The sequence below is a fragment of the Petaurus breviceps genome, unplaced genomic scaffold (assembly GCF_028583685.1).
Source record: "Petaurus breviceps papuanus isolate PSGF00001 unplaced genomic scaffold, PetGlider_PUasm1.0 90919, whole genome shotgun sequence".
Classification (NCBI taxonomy): Eukaryota; Metazoa; Chordata; class Mammalia; order Diprotodontia; family Petauridae; genus Petaurus; species Petaurus breviceps.
The window spans coordinates 41,185,011-41,209,566 of record NW_027187378.1 but is presented as its reverse complement, the minus strand read 5'-3'; the positions used below and the strand labels follow the sequence as shown (position 1 = coordinate 41,209,566).

General features: G+C 40.6%; 2 protein-coding genes across 3 annotated transcripts in view; one reads left to right on the top strand and one right to left on the bottom strand.

Moving 5' to 3' along the window:
• Positions 1-24,556, top strand: part of DDHD2 (DDHD domain containing 2) — a 147,853-nt gene that overhangs the window by 3,260 nt on the left and 120,037 nt on the right. The window lies entirely within an intron of this gene.
• Positions 15,393-24,556, bottom strand: part of LSM1 (LSM1 homolog, mRNA degradation associated) — a 13,924-nt gene continuing 4,760 nt past the window's right edge. Inside the window, exons 2-4 of the mRNA XM_069075895.1 lie at positions 23,835-23,903; positions 19,016-19,131; positions 15,393-15,842 (exon numbers count right to left, since the gene is read on the bottom strand). Coding sequence (XP_068931996.1) covers positions 15,672-15,842; positions 19,016-19,131; positions 23,835-23,903 — 356 coding nt within the window. The 3' untranslated portion in view covers positions 15,393-15,671. The remainder of the gene's footprint in view (positions 15,843-19,015; positions 19,132-23,834; positions 23,904-24,556) is intronic.

Here is a 24,556-nt window from a genome sequence, read left to right as displayed (position 1 = left end):
TATGTATACCTGTACACATATATACACCCACTCACATATGTATTCATTCGCTCATATTCCCTCCTATATAGACATATATATGTATGTATACATATATATATATATATATTTATATTCCCTTCAACTATTCTTATATTGAGAAAAGTTTTACAAATTACAATTATTGTTTTTCCATGTAGGAATGTAAGTAGTTTAACTTTGATAAGTTCCTTATGATTTCTTTTCCCTGTTTACCTTCTCATGCTTCTCTTGCTTCTTGTATCTGAATGTCAAATTTTCTATTCAACTCTGGTTTTTTCAGCAAGAATGCTTGAAAGTCCTCTATTCCATTGAATGACCATATTTTACCCTGAAACATGATAATCAGTTTTGCTGGGTAGGTGATTCTTGCTTTTAATCCCAGCTCCTTGGACATCCAGAATATCATATTCCAAGCCCTTCAATCCCTCAGTGTAGAAGCTGCCAGGTCCTGTGTTATCCTGATTGTGTTTCTACAATATTCAAATTATTTCTTCTTGGCTGCTTGTAATATTCTCTCCTTGACCTGGGAATTCTGTAACCTGTCTATAATATTCCTAGGAGTTTTCTTTTTGGGATCTTTTTCAGGAGGTGATTGGTAGATTCTTTCTTTCTTTTTTTTTTTAATGCTTTATTAACTTCTGATTTACATCGTTCATTTCCGCCAGATTTTGAGTTACAAATTTTCTCCCTGTTTTTCCCCCACCCATCCCCCCAAAACAGCAGTCCCACAGGATATCCCCACCTCCAATCTGCTCTCTCCCATAACCATTTCAACTTTTCCAGTGGATCTCTATGCCTCAGTGCCTATATATCTTTTTTTCTTAATAACATGTAAGATGGTATTAATAATAGTGTATATATATATATACACACACACATATATATACATATATTTGAATATTTGATTTTAAAACTTTCAATTCCAGATTCATTCCCTTCCCCCTCTGCCACCCACCCCTACTGGGGAGACAAGCAGTTCAGTATAGGTTGTACATGTGCGGCTAATGCAAAACAATAACATAGTAGATGTATTGTAAAAGACTGACTATATTTCCCTCCCTCCTATCCCACCTCCCACTTGTTCTATTCTCTACTTTGATCCTGTCCCTTTTCAAAAGTAGGTGCTTCCAACTTCCCTCCCCCCCAGCCTGCCCTCCCTTCCATCATCCCCCCTCACATCCCCTTCCCCCCTGTTCTCCTGGAGGGTGAGATCCCCTATTTAGTGTGTATTTCCCTCCCTCCTCAAGCCAGATTCAATAGGAATAAGGTTGACCCATTCCCTTTTGCCTTCCTATTCTTCCCCTCCATTGTAACCATTTTCCTTTGCCTCTTCGGTATGAGATAGTTGCCCCACTCTGTCTCTCCCCATCTCCTCTCATTATATTCCTCTCACCTCTTAATTTCACCTTTTAAGTATCATCCCTTCCTGCTAAATTGGTCCCGTGCCCTCTATCTATGTATACCTGTAAACATATATACACACATTCACATATGTATTCATATGCCCGCATACCCTCATATAAAGACATCTATATCTATATCTATATCTATATCTATATCTATCTATCTATCTATCTATCTATCTATCTATCTATCTATCTATCTATATATATATATATATATATATATATTTCTAATCCCTTCAACTACTGAGAAAAGTTTCATAAGATACAATTATTGTTTTTCCATGTAGGAATGTTAATAGTTCAACTTTGGCCAGGTGGCTCAGCACTCAGCAAGCAAGAGCACCGGCCCCAGTGCCGGGACGACCCAGATCAAATCCGGGCCCAGACACTCAGCACCACACCCAGAAACAACAACTGGCCGTGTAACCCCGAGCAAGCCACTCAACCCTGATTGCCTTAAAAAAAATAGTTCAACTTTGATAAGTTCCTTATGATTTCTTTTCCCTGTTTACCTTCTCATGCTTCTCTTGCTTCTTGTATCTGAATGTCAAATTTTCTATTCAACTCTGGTTTTTTCAGCAAGAATGCTTGAAAGTCCTGTATTCCACTGAATGACCATATTTTCCCCTGAAACATGATACTCAGTTTTGCTGGGTAGGTGACTCTTGGCTTTAATCCCAGCTCCCTTGACCGCCGGAATATCACATTCCAGGCCCTTTGATCCCTCAGTGTAGAAGCTGCCAGATCCTGGGTTATCCTGATTGTGTTTCCACAATATTCAAATTGCTTCTTCCTGGCTGCTTGTAATATTCTCTCCTTAATCTGGGAATTCTGGAACCTGGCTATAATATTCCTAGGAGTTTTCTTTTTGGGATCTTTTTCAGGCGGTGATCGGTGGATTCTTTCAACCTCTATTTTGCCCTCTGGTTCTAAAACATCAGGGCAGTTTTCTTTGAGAACTTCCTGGAGGATGCTTTCCAGGCTCTTACTTTGGTCATGGCTCTCAGGCAGTCCAATAATTTTTAAATTATCTCTCCTGGATCTATTTTCCAGGTCAGTGGTTTTTCCCATAAGATATTTCACATTGCCTTCTATTCTTTTATTTGTTTGGATCTGTTTAACAGCATCTTGATTTCTCATAAAGTCATTAGTTTCCATTTGCTCCAATCTAATTCTGAAGCAATGATTCTCCTCAGTGAGCTTTTGAGATTCTTTTTCCATCTGGCAAATTCTACTTTTTAAGGCATTCTTCTCCTCATTGCCTTTTTGAGCCTCCTTTGCCATTTGAGTCAGTCGGTTTTTTAAGGTATTATTTTCTTCAGTCAGGCTGTTGACTCTCATTTCATAATTTTCTTGCATTGGTCTCATTTCTCTTCCCAATTTTTCCTCCACTTCTATTATCTGCTTCTTAAGGTCCTCTATGGCCTGTAACCAGCTTGTATTTTCCTTTGAAGCTTTCAGTGCAGGAGTTCTGACTTCACTGATTTCCTCCTGTTCCATGCCTTGCTCCTTCTTATTCCCAAAATAGGAGTGTAATGTTGGAATCTTCTGTCTGCTTTGTTTCCTTTGCCTGCTCATTTTGCCACTCAATGATTTGACTTTTGGGCTTTTTGCCACAGTAGGACTCTGCCACCAGACAGGGGAGTTTTTGTCCCAAATGCTGGGGTTTTCTCAGCTGCCGGAGGTATTAGATGGGTGCCCTCTCTGAGGTCTCCACACGCTCTGGCAAGCTGGACACACACCCCAGGACCTCCACCCTAGACTGCAATCCAGATCCAAGCAGGTTAAAGCAAGAGCGATTACCCCTCAGACTGGTGCTTGGTCCCCCTACACTCTGCAGGCCAGGAGCTGAAGCCACCACATGGCGCTGGCAGGCTGTGCCGGCGTCTCAGCGGTTTCTCGCCCCGGGGGTAAAAGCCACGCACTCCCACTTACTGGGTCCCAAAGTCCAGACTGCACTGGCCTCTCACCTTGTCCTTTGCATCTATGTATTGATAAATCTGGAAACGGCCACAGCTGCTGCTGATCTGGAGTCCCTCTGGCCAGTGGCTGGTCAGGCCTGCCCTGGGGCTAAAGCCTTGGCGTGGTGCTGGGCTTGGCTCCTAGAGTGTTGCGCTGGCCGATTCCTGCCGGCCTGCCGGGCTGTCCTCAGTGGGAGGTTAGCTTCTCTGTGTCATTTTGTGGCTTCTGCAGCTCCAAAGTTTGTTTAGAGTCCCCTTTTCACATGGATTGGGGAGGGTGGAAGCCGGAGCCGCGGGAGGGTCGTGCTTCTACCGATTGGTAGATTCTTTCAACCTCTATTTTGCCCTCTGGTTCTAAAACATCAGGGAAGTTTTCCTTGAGAATTTCTTGAAGGAAGTTTTCTAGATTCTTTTTTTGATCATGGCTTTCAGGTAGTCTAATAATTTTTAAATTATCTCTCCTGGATCTATTTTCCAGGTCAGTGGTTTTTCCAGTGAGACATTTCACATTGCCTTCAATTTTTTCATTTGTTTAGATTTGTTTAATAGTATCTTGATTTCTCATAAAATCTCTAGCTTCCATTTGCTCCAATCTAATTCTGAAGTAATTATTGTCTTCAGTGAGCTTTTGAGATTCTTTTTCCATCAGGAAAATTCAGCTTTTTAAGGCATTCTTCTCCTCATTGGCTTTTTGAGCCTCTTTTGCCATTTGAATTAGAATTATTTTTTAAGGTGTTATTTTCTTCAGTCAGGTTGTTGACTCTCTTTTCATGATTTTCTTGCATTGTTCTCATTTCTCTTCCCCATTTTTCCTCCACTTCTCTTATTAAATCCTTCTTGAGGTCCTCCATGGCCTGTAACCAGTTCATATTTTTCTTGGAAGCTTTTGGTGAAGGAATTCTGACTTCGTTGTCTTCCTGCCCTTCCATGCTTTGATCCTTTTTGTTCCCTAAAAAGGAATCCAAAGTCAGATTGCTGTGCTTGCTTTGCTTCCTTTGCTTGCTCATATTGCCACTCAATTACTTTACTTTTGAGCTTTTTGCCACAGTAGAACTCTGCTTCCAGAGAGAATAGCTTTGTCCCAAATCACTGGGGTTTTCACAGCTGATGGAGCTATTAGTTGGGTGCCATCTCTGAAGCCTCCACACTCTCTAGCAAGCTGGCCACACACCCCAGGACCTCCACCCTAGACTGCAATCCAGATCCAAGCAGGCTAAAGCAAGAGCAATTACCCCTCAGACTGGTCACTTGGTCCCCCTACAATCTGCAGGCCAGGAGCCCTGAAGCAGCCAGGTGGCTGCGGGCACTGTGTCTCAGCTGCTTCTCCTTCTGGGGGCAGACGCCACACCACACTCCTGGACCCCCATTCCTCTCACTTAGTCTTTGACATTTATGGGTTGATAATTCTTGAAACCACCACAGCTGCTGTTGATCTACTCTCTAGAAGTCCCTCTAGCCACTGGTAGGGGCGATCTGAGGCTCAAACCTCGGGCTCACATGGGGCTGGGCTCTGCTCCCAGCAGGCTGTGATGAACCCTTCCTGTATGCCTGCTGGGCCTGTCTTCAGCGAGAGATTTGTTTCTCTCTGTCACTTTGTGGATTCTGTAGCCCTAAAGTTTTTTAGAGCAATTTTTTATAGGTATTTGAGGTGGTTATGGGGGGAGCACAGGGAGTTTTCCTGCTTGTACCCAATTAAATTATTTTAAAAATTGTTTTGCTGAGTTAGAAAAAGTAATAACAGAATTCATTTGGAAGAAAAAAGGGTCGAGAATTTCAAAGAAACTAAGGGAAAAAAATATAAAAGAAGGAGATCTAGCAGTACTAAACCTTAAACTATATTATAAGGAGAATTGTTGAAGTTTAAAATGGATAATTTTGATTATTTTTAATTTAAAAATGTTTTTTATAAATAAATTCAATGTAGCCAAGATTAGGAGGAAAACAGAAAATTGGGGGAAATAGGTTAGAATACCACAACTCAGGGTAAATTATCTAACCTATCTCAGTCTCAGTTTCCCCATTTGTAAAATGAGAGAAATTATATTTTCTTCATCTGTAAAATAGGGAAAATTATAACATCTACCTCAGGGTTTTTTTTATGAAACTTAAAAGAGATTATATAGATATGTAAACCTTAAAGCATTATATAGATGTTAGAATATATAAAATATATCTGTGATGGTCATGAGGTACAGGCTCTGGGAACCCCCTTGAACTCAGATTGAATCTTCCCATTTGATGAGGAATTTTCCTGAGGCTATAAGCCTTGATTTGTGGCTCAGCCCAAATCTCTTGTTGCTAGCCTCGCCCTCCTTTGTCCAGCTACCTCCCACCCTTAATCTCTCCCTACTGGAGTCTGACCTCATTTGACTCCTCCTGACAGCCCTCCCCAAACTCCTCCCCTCGACCACCCGTAGACTCCTCCCACAATCCCACCTTGCCTCCATGAGGTGTGAGAGTTGCAGAGAATGATCTAGCATAGACTCATTCTGTGTCAGATGATTCTGCCCTGCTTGTCTAGTACAAGTGTCATAGATACTGAGGCTCCTTAAGAGTCTACCCAATGTGGTGAACTTTTAATAAAGCTGAGAGAAGACTTGAGTCGAATTCATTCGGTAGGACCTGGCATGTTGGTATTTTGGAGTCTTGAGCACTCCTAACCCTAACCGATTCATTTTTATGGTTCCCTGACTGGGAAACACTGTTAATCTCAAGTTCTTCTCCATCCAGGATTGGAAAGTACATAAGCCTCTCTCTCCCTATTCCCTTCTTGCTCTCCAAGTACTTTGGAGGGTTTTTTTTTCTTTTTTTGGGCCTTTCCTCTAAGGTCCTATTAGGTCAGACAGCTAAGAGGCTGTCTCATACTCAGCCTGACATTCTCAGGTTCTCTGTCCACTTTGATTATGTTGGAGAACATGGACCTGGGCACAGTTTCTGAAGAATGGAGGACAAAGACAAATACCCCCTCTGGAAGTGTAAGCCAGATTCTTTCAATTCTCTCTGTGCTAGAGAACTAGAAAACTTCAGGTACTTTTTTGTGGTTTTTTTTGGTCTTTTTTTTTCGAGGTTTACTCCCAAATCTTCCTTTATGGAGGAAGGGACTTCCAGGCCCTACGCTTGTATTGGGTCGATCCTTTTTAGCTCCCCAGAGTTCGTGTTTGGGTTGTCTTTTACAACATTGGGAAAATTTTAGTTTCTCTAAAGAACTTGAAAAGAAAAAGTTGGTGTTTTTTTGTAATACTGTTTGGCCTCAGTATCACCTAGAGGACCACAAATCGTGGCCTGTTTTGGGAACTTTAAAAGATAATACTCTCTTGCAGTTAGAATTATACTGTCCGGGTAGCTAGGGGGAGCAGTGAATAGAGCACTGTCCCTGGAGTCAGGAGGAGTTGAGTTCAAATCCAGCATCAGACACTTAACATAAAAACTAGCCATGTGACTTTGGGCAAGTCACTTAACCCCAATTGCCCTCCAAAAAAAAAATAGAATTATTCTGTTGCAGATAAGAAAGAAGGATAGAAGTTGCCTACTTAATGGCCTTTGTTGAACTTTCCTGGAACACGGTTATCAGGAAAGATTGTGAGATTCTTGAAGCTAGAGCCCCTCCACAAAGGGGCAATGGGGACCAATTAAATGACCCCCTTCCTATGGTCCCCAGGGCTTCAGCCTTAGTCCCTCCCCCTTCAAGGACTCCTGCTCTCAGTCACCAGTCTCACCAAGTCAGCTCCCTCAGCCCCTCCTGCTGCTCCCCAACCCTTTTTCCCATAGTTTCCCTTCACTTTTCCTCTAGCTCAACACCCCTCATTTCCTGCCCCCTTCACCATCCACATTTCCTTCCCTGCATCTCCTAGCATGTCCTCTCCCCACTCAGGGACCCCTGCTGAAGTTCCAGTTACTAGTCCTGCTGAGGTACCTGCCTCCGTGGCCCCTCCCCCAGAGGCGACACCCACTCAGGCCTCAGGCCCTACTCTCCTCTTCTGACCCCTTCCACTCCTCATGTGCCAGCTGACCTTCTTCCTTGACAGCCAGATCCCCGAATCTTGCAGTCTGATCTAGTCCAGCCAGCACCCCCCAGTCACTCCCTCACAGGAAGTGGGACTTCCTATCTCCCTTCCCAAGCCTCTGTCCCCACAGTGCCTTTAGGGCTTTTTCCCCTAAGGGAAGTGGTTGTGTCAGGTGGGACAACTAGAGTTCATGTCCCATTATCCATTTCACATCTCATGCAAATTAAAGAAAGATTGGGGAGGTCCTCTGAAGACTCAGCAAAAGTTTACTGAAGGCTTTCGGGATATATCCCTACAATTCAAGCTCTCTTAGGGTGATTTGCATATCCCATTCTCTACCTGTTGTTCCACTGGGGAGGAAAGGAGAATCTGGGAACAAGCCCCAAAATTTGGGGATCATTTGGCTAGCAATGACCCCACAAAATACCGGAAGGAACAGCTGCTGTTCCCACTAGTGACCCAGGACGGGATTACCAAACGTGTAAGGATAGGGAAAAAGAGACCATATGGTACTTTGCCTGTTAGAAGGCCTACGAACTGCATTTCAAAAGCAAGTAAATTATTAGAAAATTAGGAAAGTTACTCAGACAGAAAAGGAGAACCCCACCCTTTTCCAAGATAGACTGGTAGAAGCTATTAAAAGGTATAGGAATTTAGATCCTGACTCTATAGAAGGGGCAGCAGTACTTAGCATGTATTTCATTCATCAGTCTGCCCCAGATATTAGGAAGAACCTGCAGAAATTGGCAATGGGACCCTAAACACCTCAGGTCCAATTATTGGAGATGGCCCCAAATGAGGAAATACCTTCAGTCAATATAGATCAATACCTTCTCTACAACTTTAGAGTAGCCTAGAGATGTCCAGAGTCACAGAAGCAAAAGTTTGTCAGAAACAAGACTGTGTCTTTCTAGCTCTTTTTTTCTATTCATTATGACACAGGGCCTCTGTGTTATTTACTGTTGATTATTGTAAATTTATTATATTATTATGTGCCATATATCATTATAAATTTATTATTTATCATTATAAAAATTAAGAACACTATGTTCATCATGCTTTGATCATTTTTTTGTTTGCTGGTGAGTGGTGTAAATCCTGACTGTGGGTAGATCAGGTGAAACATTGCTTTGCAAATTGCCTTATCTACATTAAATTAAGCAGGTAGCTAGGTAAAGCAGTCAGGAAAACTCATCTTTTTGAGTTCAAACCTGGCCTCAGACACGACCTAGTTGTGTGACCCTGAGCAAGTCATCTCACCCTGTTTGCCTCAGTTTCCTCATCTGTTAAATGAGCCACAGAAGGAGATGGCAAACCAATCCAGCATCCTTGCCGAGAAAAACCCAAATGGAGTCATAGAGTCAGATCCAATTGAACAACAATGCAAAGGCAGCCAATGAAGTAATAGGAGAACTTTAAGACAGAACTCCTAGAGTGAAAGTTAAAATCCTTCCCATCCCTGAAGGATTTACCTGATCCCTACATTAGTCAGTCCTCCTCCATTCCTTCCCTCACACTCACCCAAAGTTATTTCATATACTTTGTATTTGTTTATCTGGGCCACTGATAGAATGTGAAGGCCTTGAAAGCAGGGGCTGCTTCATTTATCTCCTTAGCAAAATTTCTGGTACTCCTGAACCAATATTTGTTGTCTGGCTAAATGAGTCCATAAAAGGGGAATTGTAATGTTTTTTTTAAACTTAAAGGCTAGGGGAGGATAGCACTTTGTAAAGTGCTATAAATATCTATTGGCTACTGTAGTTATTCAGGTTTCATGTTCAATCCTGCAAGATCTGAGCTCTTGATAGAAAATCAACTACATGCATCATTTCTTTCTTTCTTTTTTTTTTTTTTGCTTTTTGGAGGGGGGAGGGTAGGGCAATTGGGGGTAAGTGACTTGCCCAAGGTCTCATGGTTAGCTTTTGTGTGTGTGTGTCAAGTGTCTGAGGCCGGTCGGAACCCAGGTCCTCCTGACTCCAGGTGCTCTACTCACTTTGTCACCTAGCAGCCCCTACATGCATAACTTCTTTCCACTTTGAACTAACCCTAACCCTAGGCATTCATAGCCTTGACCAGTACCAAAAGCCAAAAAACACTCTTCCAAAGAAAATGGAAAACAGTTTGAAAGTAATCCTAAATGTGAAGCATATTTCTGATGAGGTACAGGCTCTGGGAACCCCCTTGAGCTCTCCTTGAATCTTCCCACATGAGGCATTTGCCTTTCATTATAGCTCAGCCTAAATCTCTTACTCTTACTAGCCAGCTCTCCACAGTTTAGCTAACCCCCACCCTTGATCCTCCCAAAATATCTAAGCCCAAATCTGTTACCCTTAAACTAGCCTAGCCCTCCTTTGCCTGTCATCTCCAGGTAGCCTCCAGCTACTTCCCACCCTTAATCTCTCATTACTGGAGCCTGATCTCATTTGAAGGTGGATGGTACACTACCGTGTTTCGATAATGAGACCTATCCCGAAAATAAGCCCTCCCCTTACTGTGTAAGATTCCTCTAAAATAAGCCCTCCCCCGAAAATAAGCCCTATTGAGATTGCTACTGTAGTGAAGGTGATCCCCTGCGCTACACGCTACATTACGGTACCCTCTGTATGCACCGTCCCCCCCCCCCAAACACACGCCGCGCTCCGAGCTGCATCCAATCAGAGCTGCAGCAGTGAGCGCGTCATCCTGTTCTTCCCCAGTGATTTGCTTATTGAATAAAGGTACATTTTTTTGTTCACATTTACCTGTTTATTAAAATTGCTGTCAATGTTCATTAAAATAAGCCCTCCCCTGAAAATAAGCCCTCTGGTGTTTTTCTGTCCAAAAAAAATAATAAGACAGTGTCTTATTATCGGGGAAACACGGGTAGTAAGAATGCAAAGAAAATTTGAGTTCAAATCTGGCCTCAAATGATTACTAGCTGCTGGACCCTGTTTGTAAGTCACTTAACCTCTATTTGCCTCAGTTTCCTCAACTGTAAAATGGGGATAATAACAGCACCTATTTTTGCACGGTTGTCATGAGGATCAGATGAGATAATATTTGTAAGGTGTTTAGCACAGAATGGGCACTATATAAATGCTTGTTTCCTTCCCTCCCCCCTCTTCAAACACAAGTACTATATATAAATCTCTTACTAAAAGGACAACATCTTTGTTTCAAGGTCTCCTCCAGGACCTTGCTCTACTGATAATTCCTGGGAGGAAGAGAGGGGGATAGGGCTATGGCTTCCTCCCCTTCTCTCCAAACAACCTCCCACCCAACCCAGATAAGAATCTGGGAAGGTCAGAAAGAATCTCAGACAAACCAGACATCTGTGAAAGTTCCATGTTGAGGTTTGAAATTATTAAGGAAAAGTAGAAAACTCCACACAATACAGACACAATTTCATCCACAATCTTCTGTTCTATAATATCTGTGGAAATGCTAATTTTATCTAATGTTTGTTAAATTATGAATTGGCAGCTAGGTAGCTCAGTGGATAGAGTTCTGGGCCTTGAGTCAGGAAGACCTGAGTTCAAATGCATTCTCAGAAACTTACTAGCTTGTGTGAGCCTGCACAAGTCACGTAATCATTTGCCTCAGTTTCCTCATCTGTAAAATGAGCTGGAGAAAAAAATGGCAAACTGCTCCAGTATCCTTGCCCAGAAAATCCTAAATGGATTTACAAAGAATTGGACAGGACTGAAAATGACTATTTTCACAACAGCAAATTGTGAATGAAAAGCAAACAAACAAAAAATAATCCCCACTCTCATAGGTCTTCAATTTCTCCCTTTCACTGGCTCCTTCCTGGTGGCTTACAAACATACTCAAGTCTCTTGTCCTCAAAAAAACCCAAAAAACCAAAACCAAAACCCAAACCAAAAACAAACAACTTTCAGCCTATAAAAATTCACCCGGTCTTGGGATGGAGGGAGGGGAGAGATGGGGAGAAAATTTGGAACATGAAATCTTATAGAAGTGAATGTTGAAAACTAAAAATAAATAAACAAAATTTAAAAAATACTTTCCTTTGATCCTATCACCCCCTCAACCTTTCACTGAGTATCTTGTCTCCCCTTTGCTTCTAGAATTATAAAATGAGTTCTCTACATGTACCAAGGACTCTTCCACCCTATGTACACCAAGCACAATTCTCTCTGCAATCGGGTTTCTCTCTTCACAACTCCATGAAAGTCTCTCACTCACAAATGGCTTCAATCGCCAAATCCAGTAAACTTTCATGTTTTCATTAACCTGCAACATTGCTAAGTAGCCCTTCCTTTTAGAGCTGCTCTTCTGGTCTTCTTCCTACTGGTTTGGCAATTCCTTCTTAATATCCACTTAGGTTCACCAACTTTCTCCCAAAGCCTATTATGTGCCTGAGTTTTGAAAGCAACAAGATATTCTAAGAGGGAATACATACCAGGTATGTAATTTGCTAATGCAAAGGTATGGAACCCAGAACTGGAGTGATGTGTGGAGTGAAGGACAGTAAGGACAGTAACATCAAATGTTGTCATTTGTCAATCTCCCAATTATTAGCCAGAGTTCTCCATCTCTCTACTTACCTAGCCACTCCACCTCAAGTCCTCTTTTTCCTTTTTTTTTTTTTTTTGGAGACAATCAGGGTTAAGTGATTTGCCCAGGGTCACCCAACTACTAAGTGTCTGAGGCCACATTTGAACTCAAGTCTTCTTGATTCCAGGGCTGACTCTTCATCTACTATGCTACCTGATGCCCTTTCAAGCCCTCTTCCCTAAACATTGTTTCTCAAACCTTTTGGTCTCTGGACCCCCAGAGTGTAAAACTTAAAACTTTTAAGTGTAAAACTCTTAAAAATTATTGAGGAACTTCCAAAAACTTTTATGAGTGATATTTAACATATTAGAGATTAAAATGTCTTAAAATTACTATGAAAAGTTTTGACCTCATAGATCCCCTGAAAGGGTTTTGGGGACCCCCAGGGGTGCCTAGACAATTTGAGAACCACTGGCTTAGACTATTGCAATAGCCTACTATTTGCTCCTTTCTCCACTCCAGGATATTCACCATACAGCTGTTAAAGTGATTTTCTTCATCTGTTATCACTCTGATCAATAAATTCTAGTGGTTCCTTATTGCCTTTAGGATCAAATACTCACAAAAACTGAGGAGAGAACGTCCAGGAGGAAAGGGTGTTTATTAGTGTTTAATGCTGCAGAGATCAAGGATGAGTATTGAGAAGCTTATTATTAGACTGGGTAATGAAGAAATTATTGGTATTTTTGGAAAGAGAAATTTTAGTTGGGTAATGAGGTTAGAAGCCAGATGGTAGAGGGTATAGTGAGAGGAGAAGTGGTGGCATTGAAGTATAGACAGATGGCTTTTGCAAGAAACTTAGTTGAAAAGGGAAGCAAAGACACAGGAAAATAGTTAGCAACAATGTTAGCATCTAGTGAGAGATTAGTTTTTAAGGACAGGGGGACTTGGAAATGTTTGTAGGTAGCAGGGAAGGAACCAACAGATGGAGAGAACCTAATAGTGGGGACAAGACAGGAGGGGATGGGATCAAGGATACATGTAGCAGAGTGGGCCTTTATTGATGAGGAGGGATACCTTATCATCAAGGCCTGGTGGTATGGAAAGCTTGAAGAGAAATGATCCTAGAGCTTAGCGAAGTGCCTGGCGATTAATAATTGCCTACTAATAAAGTGTATTGGTTGACCAACAGAAAAAGTTTGGTAAATACATTGGGAAGTACAACAGAGAAGAGGTTAGGGAGAAGTACACTGATTGTCTTGCTACTGTGAGGGCCTAGTTAAGATTAGATAACATAAATTTGTCATGGACCCAGATCACTCAGTTGCACGAATTTCTTTAGCTATATTCACTTAGGGAATAGGTGCAGAGGAGGTGGGAGTAGTTCAGGGTTGAGGTTTGGTAAGGTATGAGTGTTAGTAGGGCAAGGAGGCAAGGAAATCTGAAAACAGAATAAGTTGAAATGGTTTAAGCTAAGGTTGAGATTGGGAAGGAAGTTAAGCAGCACAGGGACCACAGCCTGGGAGAGTAATAAGTTGTGAAGAAATTAGAGGTTGTGGTGCAAGACAAAGAATTGGTTTAGAAGACAAGGCATAGGGATAGTTGTGAAAGTGAAACACAGGCATGCTGATCAAAGGCCTGATCATCCCTATAGTTGAGGTGCAATGGAGGAATGGGTCATGAGTTGAGATTGAGGAGTTGGGAAGTTTGGGTATTTGAGGTGACATTAACACACATGTGACATTCTAACTTACCTCATACACTCCATGTTCCAGCAAAACTAGACTAGTTATTCCTTGGCCTTGTTCTGTATCTGACTTTTATATGTTTTTCCACACCTAGAATCTATTTTCTCCATTTAGGGTTCTTGAAATCTTTTTCCTTGTTGAAAATGCTAGTTCAAGTCTTCATAGATATGGAAGGGATCTTAGAGGCCAATTAGTCCAAACTCTTCATTTAACAGATGAGGAAACTGAGGCTGAAAAGTTGAGGCTTGCCTAAGGTCCCCTAGGTGGTCAGTGACAGAGCTGTATCTTAAACAAGTTCATACTAAAGGTAACATTTACCTAAAAGTGAAATAGGATCCTTCAAATGGTTCTCCCTCCTGGACTGTCTTCATGCACAGGTTGGACCACTTGGCAGGTATGTTTATAGTGGGGGTTGCTTTTGACTATGAGAGGGACTATGTGGCTGTAGATGTCCCAACTTTCAAATTCTGGGACTCCAAATCAGGTACTCATTCAATTGTATTATGATGTTGTCTGATACACACGGAAGTCTTCTCCAACATCACCGTCCCTTCCCCTACTCCCAGTTAAAAGTCACGGGAACATGGAATTTAGAGCTGAAAGGGGCCTTAGAAATCTAGTTCAGCAATATCAAATTCAAATAGAAACCAGGGACCACTAATCTATACAAAAGTATCCTTGCATATTGCTTCTAAATGTAATATTATGTTTTATTGTATTTTTTGTTAAATATTTCCTAATTAGATCTTAACCTGGTTCAGCAGCACTCTGGGGTGCTGTGGGCTGACACCTCTGTTCCAGTACAAACGCCTCATTTGGAGAGGTTAAGAAACTTGGTGAATATCATTAGAGTGGCTGCCTCCTCAGATTTTCATGTACTTTACCTGGGTCTTTATCCCTATCACACTTGTGTACATGCCTTATCCCCCTGTTGTGCCACCCCACCACCATCCCTCACTGAAGGTCCCATATTCTTCAAAATATTCATAGCAGCACTTTTCATGATAGCAAATTTGAAAGTGTTCATCAAGGGGGAATTGCTAAACAAACTGTGGTACATAAAAAATACTGTACCCTAAGCAGTGACAAATATGAAGAATTAAGAGAAGCATTAACAAGTTTTATCAACTGATTCAGTATGAAGCAGAACCAAGAAAAACTATTAAAATACTGTCAGACTTGACAGAGGTGTAGCTTAGCTTTACAGAACTGTCTCCCCTCCCAATTTTCCCCACTTTAAACTTTTAGGTAGGGAAAAGGTTAGTTTGAGGAAGAAAGGTGGTGAAAAATCAAAGATATCAATTAAAAAAACCCATTTCTGGCGGAAGTAGGACAGTAGCTAGTTGTACCTAACAGAAGGAAAGGGGGAAACAGCTGGCATAGGGACAGTCTATTGTTGTTTCCTAATGGAATAAGAAAACTATTACAAGAAATAGAACAGCAGGCCCTGGTAGTTAGGCATGTATGCTTGAATGTGTGACATCTATGTCTATTATGACAAGTTTCTGGGAAAACTCCCCTCAATCAAGCCTCCCCCCTCCAAATTACAATACAGCTGTTCTGGGTAGTTGTTTGTAGTGTTTAGCAAAAATAAAGATGAGAAGAAAGGGAACCCTTAATATATATGGCTCAGAAATATGGCTTAAGTGAATTACATACAACTTGTAAGAATACTTCTTATTTTCATGATAGACTACTCCTTAATCCAATACCTGGACATAGAAGTCAACTTGGATGTAGGGAACAAGTTGATGGTTTTGAGATTCATATTTTATTTACAAGTAAGTTCCCCTATAAAGCCTAGTGGAAGTAATCTGTTGGCTCCACAAGCATGTGCGAAAAAGTCCATGCCCCTTTATACAATGATTCTGTTAAGAAAAAAATAAGGCCACATGATTGCTTCATGGCACAAGTGTGAAACTGAGAATCCAAAGAAAACCATTTTTCAGAACTCCAGTAAAGAGTAGCCACCGTTTCACCAACTCCAGCGACAAATCTGCCCCGAGGAGGGCAAGATTCGGAACAGAGCATCTAGTACTCATCCAGGGCATCTGCTCGGGGAATGGAGAGTCCCCTTTCCTTGAGAGCCTGGACTTTCAGCTTCTCAGCTTCCTGCTTGCTCTGCTGTTCCACTCGTTGTTCTTCCAGGATTTCCTCAATAGACACTTGCTGGAGGGGAGTGTCACTTTCCTTCTCCAGATCCTGGAAAACAAAGGTGTTTAAACATAATTTGAAAGAGAAAAAGGACGAGAGTAGGTTAAATAAATAACTCAGGCAGAATTCCTCTAAGCATGGGTATAAGGGGGTGGGGGTGGCAGAAAACTGTACTCTCAGAGGACAGAAAAAGCATTTAAAGAAAGAGAAAGGAGCCAATTATGATTCCAAAGACATAAAAAACTGTCATCTGATAGTTACCTATTACCTATACGGTCATTCCTGGATTGGATTTGGATTCCATCCAAATCCAGACAACAGGATTTCATTGATCTGGTTATGCTCTTCAACAGTGAAGATGACGACCCCCTACCCCTTATCTTCTCATATCATGTGATGTGTTCATATTTTCCCATAACAATCTATGGAAGGCACTTTGAGTTTTCCTCCTCTGCTTTTATTACCTCCAAGGTACCATTTGAGATGATCATATGTTATCTTACATTTTTGCTCATGACTCAACCATTTTTTCTAGCCATTTATTTCCTCAATAATGGCTACAACATGTTCTAAGTAGAAGTCTACTTATACCTAAGTATGTGCATCTTTCTAACTGTCCTATCACAGGTCTTTTGTAATTTTAATCATTCTGAGACTCTAGTTTTTGCAGCTACAAAATATTACTGGAAGAGAACAGGTCTTAAAGGACTTGTGCTTTCGTGGCAGTGAGTAGTTTGGGACAAGAGAAAGCACCTTTCTCTTATCCCAAATATAATGTAGCCCCACCTCTTCCCTTCCCTCCCTTGGGCTAGTTCAGTGACCAGGATTAGGTGTGTAATATAGACATCTCTTTTTCTGCTATTGCTATTCATTTTGCCAGGGATAAGAAGTGTTCTTGGGCTACTGGTAAAACATCATCTTGAAACAGAATCATTTGGAAGACCTTTTGGTTTGTACTTTACACAAGACATCTTCCTTGACACCCCAATGCTTTGAGTGAACATATATATTTATCTTCTTGCTTAATACCTCACTTGATGTTCATTAATAGAGAGGAAATTCTTTATAGTCCCATTAGTCACTTATTATTTTTTTTAAATAAAAACTACTGAGACTAGATTTTAGTAAATCTTTCAGTTCAAGTCACTTTATCCATTCTGCCAGATTTCTTATATATTACATATCTTAATACAGGGCATTAATATTAAAGGACCTTTAAAAAAAGTATAAGATTTTGCCTCTTCTTTGTGCATCTGAGAAGATTATAGCTTTGGTTTTGGAGGTAGTCCCAGTCTATGGTTGAATATCCCAAACTCCCTTAAGGGTTTGAGGTTTTCAGAGGATATAATTAAGTTAGGCTGGATTCTAAATTATTCCTTCTCAAACCTATATATTACATCTTCCTAAGGAAATTTAAGTTAATATGTGTTAATATTTTTTCCTCTTCTGCCCATTTCTGTCTGAGATGCCTGCACATATTTCCTCATTAAAGAACTGATAAATTACTTATTATGGAGATAGAAGAAATACTAGAACTGCAAAGGGCACATAATCTTTTTTTCTTCTAAATTTGAGGGCTTTTGGGGGGTACAAAGTAAACACATTTACAAAGATAAATTTGGCTGATCACTTTTAAAATGTATTCTTTCCATAATCTGGTGACAGAACTCAACAAGGTTAATAATCCCTTAATAGACCACTCAGACCGAGAATCTTTTTGGAATCAGTTTAGCCTCTCAATAAATATATCTTTCTGTTTGTAAATAGGTAATTTCCAAAAGGGAGGGTCACATACACCGCTACTCTGGAGGTTGAACACACTAGATACTAATTCTAGTGTTTCATGTACTTAGGGTGGTGGTATGTGCATCAAAGGTGGTAATCTCATCTAAAATATGGAAAGATATTATGATAGCAGAAGCTAATTGCTTTAAGTTATCTCATCTCAGGGATAAAAGCAAGAAGATCTAAAAAATATCCTCATTCATATCCGAAAATATTTCTGCTATACCAATATACAAGTATGGCTAAGAACGTTGATATGACTGCTGTCCTCCCCACAGTATAGTTTCTCCTTTGGTTACCATCTATAGCAGCTAGATGGGGATAATCATGTTCCTGGCTCCATACTTGGCCTGTCCAACATCTTTATCTAATCGATACATTCATGTTGCCTTTGTTTTCTTGCAATCAAAAGGCTATGTCACATTATTTAAGGCCAAGTGCTGTAGTACCCTTGAAGAATTATTTAGTGATTGCTTAAGTTCATGATCATTTATAAAATCTTCACGATTCTGCATGTGTCCTTATCTCTCTTTGGGACTATTACACAAAGTCTTCAAGCAAAAGTTACCCCATAGTAAAATGACATCATTCTTAATTTTTGTTTCTGTTGTTACAGCATTATTAAAAGCCTTCTGCAGCACACAGATAATAAGTTCAAGCACTTGAGATTTCCCCCATAAAGAAGAGATGATCATTTTGTACATTTGTTCTAGGCTCATTCTACCTCTCCACACACCTAGAGCATTCTCAGTGCCTGTTCTAGTAACTTTACTGCATTCACTTCTACCACAGGTATTTCATGACAGGTTAAGTACAATGCTGTTTAACAAGAAGGCATAGATTTAAAAGAAGCACCTGCGTGGTGCAGTGGATAGAGCACCAGGCCTGGAGTTAGGAAGACCAGAATTCAAATCCAGCCTCAGAACCTTACTAGCTGTATGACTGTGGGCAAGTCACTTAACCCTGTTTGCCTCAGTTTCCTCATCTGTAATATAAGCTAGAGAAGGAAAATGGCAAACCACTCCAGCATCTTTGCCATGAAAACTTCAAGTGGGGTCACAAAAAGTTGAACACGACTGAAGCAAAGTTAAATGCAATCATCTTATCAATATCAGCAACTACTTTAGAATCACAACATAACAGCCTGGAAGACTGTAAGTTGCTGAATCCAGTGCCTCTATTCTATAGAGTTCCCCTGGATGAAGGCCCAGAGAGGTAACTGCCTTGGCCAAGGTCACACACTCAGCCATGACCTGAATCAGGTCCTCTGACTCCAAATTAGTGCTCGTTTCACTGGACTGGGGTGCCTCTTAAACAATTCCCTGATTCTAAGTGAGTAGCTCAATGAAATGAGGATGAAAATATTTATACATTACTGGAAAGACAAGGAACCCAACTAGCATGAGCACCTGGCTCAACCATAGCTCTTTACTTACTATTTCTCCAAGGAGGACTACATTTTCTCCTCGGACAACAAAAATCCCTCGAGGAATATCGCCATATTTTTTGCCCACATGAATGCGTTCCACAGTCTGGTGTAACACTAAATTAGCTGCAAGCATGTCAGGAGGGAGAGAGAGAGAGATTTAGTTTTAAGTTCCTGAGTACAAGTGAGCAAAGCCCATTTATTACAATATTCTGAGGTAAGCCTCTGTTTAAATTAGAAGAGATTCAAATAAGAATGGTATTTCCAGGTTTACCCTGTAGAAGCATATAGCATTAAGGCTTCAGGTGGGTTATAAAAATTAAGAATTATGCTCCTGGTCTCCAAGGCCTAATAAGTCTCCCTTTAATAGAAGACTTAATCAATTTCAGGGAAGAGATCCTATGATGCTTAAGATTAAAAGACCATCCTGCCAACTCAAGAGAGGGTATGCCCTTAGTTCTTGTGAAGAAAGAGCCACAGGGCTGTAGGAAAATATATATGCACCTCTCCAGTGGCATGTCAATTCCTTGAGGGTGGGGATTATTTTATTTTTGTCTTTGTATCCCCAATTCCTAGCATAGTAAGTGCTTAATTAAGGCTTACTTAATCAAACTGAAATTCATCAAACTATAGTGTTTAAATAATCTCCTCACATTAGTAATTTACATTATCAATTGTGGGTTCTTATGATTAAGTCCTTATTTCCCATTCAGCTACACTCATTTTGGACTTCTTTGACTTCATGCCCCCAGGAACCTCATGGCTGAGAAATCTCATTATCCTGCAGGATCAAATCAACCTTAATATTCATACTTCCTCACTATCCTCTGGCACTGACAGGAACTGTGAGCCTTGAATTCCTCAACCTCCATTTAAGGAAGGGGCACAGCACAGAAGTCTTATTTTCTAGCTGGCTGCACTCATTTTGGGTATGTTGACCACTCCACCATCCCCTCTCTGGCTTTTCTACTCCCTCTCCTCTTCTTTTGTAAGTCATCCTTCATTAGACAGGAAGCTCCTTGAGGGTAGGGACTACCTTTCTTTTCATATTTGTTTCCCCAGCACTTAGCATAGTGCCTGGCACATAGTAGCTGCTTAATTTTTTACCTATCGATGAGGTTTTTAGAGGTAATTTCCCATTAAGTTTATTTTTGTACTCCATGAGGTTAATTCAACCTTATTCCATAACTTATAATTCTGACAAGGCAAAAGGGTCATGCTGTCATTAAGTAGGATCATAGGATCTATGCTTAACCTTTGATTGTTCACTGCACCTCACTACCATCATCAAACTACTGTCTGCCACATGGCTTACCAACCAAAAAATTTACTTTCATTTCATTGTCAATTAGGTGCTATCTATCCAGTTCATTTCATTTCACAACTTTTAATTCATAAGGGTAAAAGTCTTTGACATCAGAAGACTTTGAGATACAAATAAATATGCCTTATCTCATATTACTGTCCTCCATGTACCCTATGCTCCAACTTGGAAAATTCTTCAGCACATCCAAGCTGGGTTCACATGGGATCTCATAATACTGCTACTCTATGTGCCTGCATTGCCACAGAATCAAAGATTTGGGATTGTAGGGGATGTTTCAGTCAGTTAGTTAACAAGCACTACTATGCATCAGGTACTTTTCCGAACTGTGGGAATACAAGAAAAGCAAAAATAGTTTCTACTTCCCAAGAGCTTACATCCTAGTGGGGAAGATAACAGGTCCATATAAGATATATACAGAACAGATGGAAGATAATCTGAGAGAGGAAGGCACTAGTAGCTAGGACTGTAAAAGGCTTCTTGAGGTAGCTGATGGCACAGTGGATACAGCACTGGGCTAGAGTCAGGAAAATGAACATATTCCCTTTCCCTTCCCTCCTGAAGGTGAAATTTGAGGCATCTAAGGGATCTAAGCTTCTTGAAGGAAGTGAGGGAAAAACTAAGGGGGCCCAGAGCACTCCAGGCATAGGGGACAGATAGTGTTAAAAGCATGGGGACAGGGGATGAAGAAGAATTGCAGGTGGGCCAGTACAGCTGGATCACAGAACGAGTGGAATACAGTCAAATATAAGACCAGAAAAGTAGGAAGGAATCAGGTTATGAAGAGCTTTAAATGGCAAGCAGAGGAGTTAGTATTTGATCCCAGAGATAAAAGTGAACCAATGGAGCTGAAGAGGAGTGAGGTAACATGGTTAGATCTACAATTTAGAAGAATTACGTTGGAAGTTGAGTGGAAAATGAATTGGATGAGGGGAGAAAATTGAGGCAGGGAGACCAGTGAGATGGCTATATCAATAGTCTGGTCAAAAAGTAATAAGGACCTGAGTTAGCATTGTGGTTGTATGAGTACAGATGGGGACTTCTATGAGACATGTTGTGAAGACAGAAATAACAAGATTTAACAATGGATGGAATGGACATGTGGGGTAAGCAACAGTGAGGAGCTGAACATGACACTGAGGTTGTAGGATGTAATTGAGAGGGGGTCTGAAAGTAATTAGGAAATCTTGACAAAAGGAAATTTTTTGGGAAAAAAGAATGAATTCTATTTTGGATATGTTGAGTCTAGGAAGTCCAAAAGGTGGTTGGTAATACAAGACTGTAACTGAGGAGAGAGACTAGGCCTGGCCATGTACATCTGCATAGAGATGGTAACAGAACTCTAGCAAATTGATGAGATCACCAAGTGAGATAGTTAACAGGGAAAAAAGGGCCCATGGCAGAGAAGAAGTAATCAATAGTGTGTAGTCAAAGATTTTAAGAAGGATGAGTATTGAGAAAAGGCCATTAGATTTGCAATTAAGAGATCACTGGTAACTTTTCGGAAAGCAGTTTCATTTGAATGATGAGCTCAGAAACCAGACTGCAAACACAAAAGAACTAGAGGCACTTACAGTAGACAGCTTTCACAAGGATATTAGCCATGAAGGAAAGGAGACTACCACTAGTGAGAATGGTAGGATTGAGCAAGGGCTTTTTAAGGATAGGAGAGACATGGACATTTTGATGGAAGCAGGAAAAGAGCCAACAGATACAGAAAGATTAAAAGAGAATGACAGTGGAGGCAATTTGTTGGAGAAGATGGGAAAGGATGGGATCAAGCATATCTGCAGGAGAGGTTAGTTTTAGCAAGAAGGGTCACTTCTTCCTGGTAGTGAAGGACGACACACTGAGGGAAGCAGACTGAATAAAGTTGGATGAGAAGGAGGAGAAAAAGGAGAGCTTTTAGCCAATGCCTCAACTATTCTGATGAAGTATGAGGCAAGGTCCTTAGTGGAGATGAAAGGAGGGGGAAATCTTGAGAGAAGGCTTGGAACTGCAGCTGTAAAGACTGGGACAGGGAAATAATTAAGGAAGAATGGAACATTTGCATGGCTGCAGTGAGGGCCCAAGTGAAATCAGAGGAACAAATCTGTAGTGGATCCAGATCTCTCACTTATATGAATTCCTTTAGGAAACATCAATTGGTATACTAAAGTCTCCTAATATGAGGGAAGGAGAGGATGTCAAGTCAGCCACTGAACTTATTGAAGAAGAAATGTCTTGGATGTTAAAAGCCATCTTTTGGGTGATAAAAATCTAGACAGTATAAACCTCTGAGAAATTGGTTAGTGAAGGTGGTAGAGGGAAGCCTGGAAGTGGTACTAGTGAACAATATGAATTATGACTCCCCCACCAGAAACAGTGACTGGGTGGGAATATGAGAGAAAGCATAGCCTGTGCTGGAAAGATGTGGAAACAAGCAATGTCATCTGGAGGGAGTCTAGGCATCAATTAGTGTAGTCCCTTCATCTTACATAAGGAAACTTTGGACTAGAGAGGTGAAGTTTAAGGTCTGTCACACATGCAGGAGGGCCAATGTTTGAACTGAAGTCTTCTGACTTCAAATTCAACAGTCTTTTCATGCTTCTCTTCTCCTTCATGCCCAGCTTTACCTTCACCTGCTAAATTCCTAACCTAACCTTCTATAGTCCCACTCAAAGGCTACCTCTTCCAAAATGCTTCCTTTACTCCCCCTGGTAGATAATGATCTTCCTCTTCAGTTTTTTTAACTTTCTGATGCACTTATGTGACTGTGTGTTAGTTACCTGTGCATCTTATCCCCTTTCTAGCTGTGAACTCCATGGAACTCAGAACTTATCTAAATTTTACCTTCCTAGTACAAGTATGGTGATCTACACAGAACTGGATAAAAGCTTATTGTCTGAAAAAAAAATCTTCCTAATTAGAATACTTTGTAGTAACATTTCAGTCATATAACTCTATTAAGTGCCTATAGTCACAGCTGTAGTAGAAATTTAATAAGTGATGCATGCACATATGCAGTATTCTAAGTATAAATGTGGGGTCCCTGAATAAAAAGCTTTACAAATAGCTCAACACTTTCTGCTGTAAAACAAAGACCTACACCAGTAAGTGACTTCTTTCAGTACAGGTACTGCTTGGGTGGTTATTATAGCAACAAGTATGTGCTAATGAACAGCCTTAATATTGATGTAGGGTCTTTCTCTGATACTTAGCTCCACCTAATGGGGAAAGAAAAACCCAGAACTTGTTGAAAATGAGTGTTGATAATCAAGCTTGTGTGTCTCCATGTATACAGATACACACATGCAGGTTTTTTTTTAAACCTAGTCACATTTAAAAAAAGAACAATGCACAAATTGCTGACTTAAAACCATATTTTAGTAGGGGGAAGGAAGAGAAGAGTATAAGACATTTATAAAACAAAAAGTTACTCATAAAAAGGAAATAGCGGAAAGGGTTGAAAAACACAATCAAGGAGAAGCTATAGGAAATTTAAGTTCAAGATCCTAATACATACCAAATTGATCTATGCTTCGCAAATAGCCTATAAGGGTCCTACCATCTCGAAGGAGCACCAAATGTTTCTCTGAAAAAGAGGATTGTTAAAATCATCATTTTAAAATAGTTCCATAGACACTGTAGTGGTACAATAGTATATAAGTTGAGGAAAATTCTTTAGATGACCTAACACACTCTAAAATGGGCTTTTCCCTCAATTTTTCAAGGTGAAATCCAGTCAGGATGTAGGCATCATAAACTGTCAGTAGTATCAAAGCAACATAGTTTAGTTGGAAAAGCACTGTATTAGCAATCAGGGAATTTGGAATCTAGTTTTGGCTCTGCCACAAACTTACTGTGTTCCTATGAAAATCAATTAGTTTCTCTGTGCCTCAAGGTTTCTTATTTATAAAATAAGTTTGCTGGACTAAGTATCTCAAAGGTCCTTTCAGTTCTAAAATGCTATTCTATTCCATCTGAAAAAGATGCATTCATAATGCTCATTGTAAAAATTCTGAACCTCTTTCTATAAAAACATGTCCTTCAAGAGGTATAAGCAGGGGGGTTAGGTTTCAACTAGTCATTGATCACTAAAAAAAATTTTTTTTTTGCTTTTTGTCGGGCAGTTGGGATTAAGTGACTTGCCCAAGGTCACACGGCTAGTTTTTGTGTTAAGTGTCTGAGGCCAGATTTCAACTCAGGTCCTCCTGACTCCAGGGCCGGTGCTCTATTCACTGTGCC